Source organism: Aplysia californica, unplaced genomic scaffold, assembly GCF_000002075.1.
Source record: "Aplysia californica isolate F4 #8 unplaced genomic scaffold, AplCal3.0 scaffold00364, whole genome shotgun sequence".
Taxonomy (NCBI): Eukaryota; Metazoa; Mollusca; class Gastropoda; order Aplysiida; family Aplysiidae; genus Aplysia; species Aplysia californica.
The window spans coordinates 619428-621259 of NW_004797634.1; the positions used below are offsets into that span (position 1 = coordinate 619428).

At 46.5% G+C, this 1832-nt stretch overlaps 1 protein-coding gene across 1 annotated transcript in view; it reads left to right on the plus strand.

Annotated features, from left to right (window-relative positions):
- Positions 1 to 583, plus strand: part of LOC101863040 (neurobeachin) — a gene marked incomplete at its 3' end in the record, with an annotated part of 33217 nt that extends 32634 nt beyond the window's left edge. Inside the window, 1 exon segment of the mRNA XM_005103241.3 lies at positions 457 to 583. Coding sequence (XP_005103298.2) covers positions 457 to 583 — 127 coding nt within the window.
- Positions 584 to 1832: the final 1249 nt, after the last annotated feature.

Genomic DNA, 1832 nt, shown 5'->3' on the forward strand with positions numbered 1-1832 from the left:
CTACTCTGATCGATTTTAAACCACCAAGGGATCTTTATCGTGCGTAACTTGCACACCGGCCCTCCGAGATTTTCGCCCTTGTCCGAGAAGGCTAGGTTGAGATCTTTCCTTCCAGAAGATCGGGGGTGGGGCCGAAAGACAGTAGTAAGAAGGCGCCAAGGAGAAGCAGTAGAAAGGCTGCAGAAAGAGTCATGAGCCCAGAGGAGGGGGCTAAGGAGGTGAGGGGGAGGGGGCAGAAAGAGGAGATGAAGGCAGACGACAGAACAGTGCAAGAGAGCAGGAAAGGGGGTGAAAGGAGACAATTTTAGAGAAGAATTTTTTTTCGGCCTTTCCCGGACTTGAACCCGGGACCTTTGAATGAGAGGTCAACAACACCTTAACCTCTAGGCCACGAGAGCCCCCCCCTTGTAAAACTTTATCAAAATTGACCGTCACTGTTTTTCTCTCCGTCCACAGGCTGAGGTATGGAGCGTGTTCACGGCCATGCTGAAGAAGAGCCGCCGGAACCTGAACGCCTGCACGGAGGTCGGACTTATCTCCCAGGCTCTCGCCCTGCTCGGAGAGGCAGATGAAGTCTCTGCAGGTATGTAGGCAACTGGGGACTTTTTGGTCCCACCTCCTTTGTTTTTATCCCACATCCCTTCCTCCCCCCCCCCCGTAATAGACTAAAGAAAACAAACCACAAAACAAACAAGCAAAATAAAACATTTTGAAAATCAACAACAACAACAACAACAACAACAACAGCAACAACAACAACAACAACAACAACAACAACAACAACAACGACAACAACAACAACAACAACAACAACAACAACAACAACAACAAAACAACGTCAATCGAGAAACCACTACAAAAAAGGTTGATTAATTAACAACCGTAGTTTCTGTATTGATGAGTTTCGCTTTCTCGAAAGTGGGATTTTTTTCTTTCTCAAGTGAGCGAGAACTCCTCGTGCTTGTAACAAGCGCGCGGGGCCCATGAATATTTGATCTTATTGCGAGTGCCCGCGAGTTTCGTCTTCAGAAGGTACTTGAGTTTGTAGGTCACACGTAGTAAGCTCCCTACTGTTCTCCGCGTTGTAAGGTTTGTTTAGACAAATGCAAGTACCGGAAAACTTATTTTATTTGGAGCAAATTTTGTTTACGTAAAGTGCAAATATTAAACATTTTTTGGGGTCGACCCTCATTTTTGTAGACGATGATAGTATCGAATAACCAAGGAAAAAGAAAGGGGGGGGGGGACTTGAGACTTCTCCCTACCCCACGGTTTGTCCCAAAGACCTCATCCTTTGATCTAGGCCTGTGCGTTTGAAAGTTGACTCGAGTTAGATCTAATGAGGAGCGCGTCTCCAGAGAGACCGGCGTCTGTGGTCTATCGGTTAAACGTTTCGCTGTCGCACACAGGAGACCCGCGAGTTCGGTTCCCGAGTGGGGAGAGAAGTTTTCATTGAGTTTCTCAGTCTTTCTGCTAGGATGGTGTATCCCTGTCATCCCTGGTTGGCCTTGGCAGGCAGGGCCAGAAGCCATCTCCTAGATGATCTAAGTTGCGTCGATGTCGGAGTTAAAAATGCTTCCCTAAAAAATCCCACACCAACAAATAAACCACACCTGGAGGGATGAATCAGACCGGTTTATCAAACTGTGACTATAGTTCGAGTGCCTCATATTGGCTCAGCTCGCTGAGCTTTCTATCTATCATCCATTGTTCGACACTCCATGATGAAATAGAAGCTAGATAGGGCGTGTCAATCAGTATGCGTAAAACCTTAACATAGCGATGATCGAGAACTATTTTTAAATTTCTCCGACCAAGCTTCTCATTTTCTC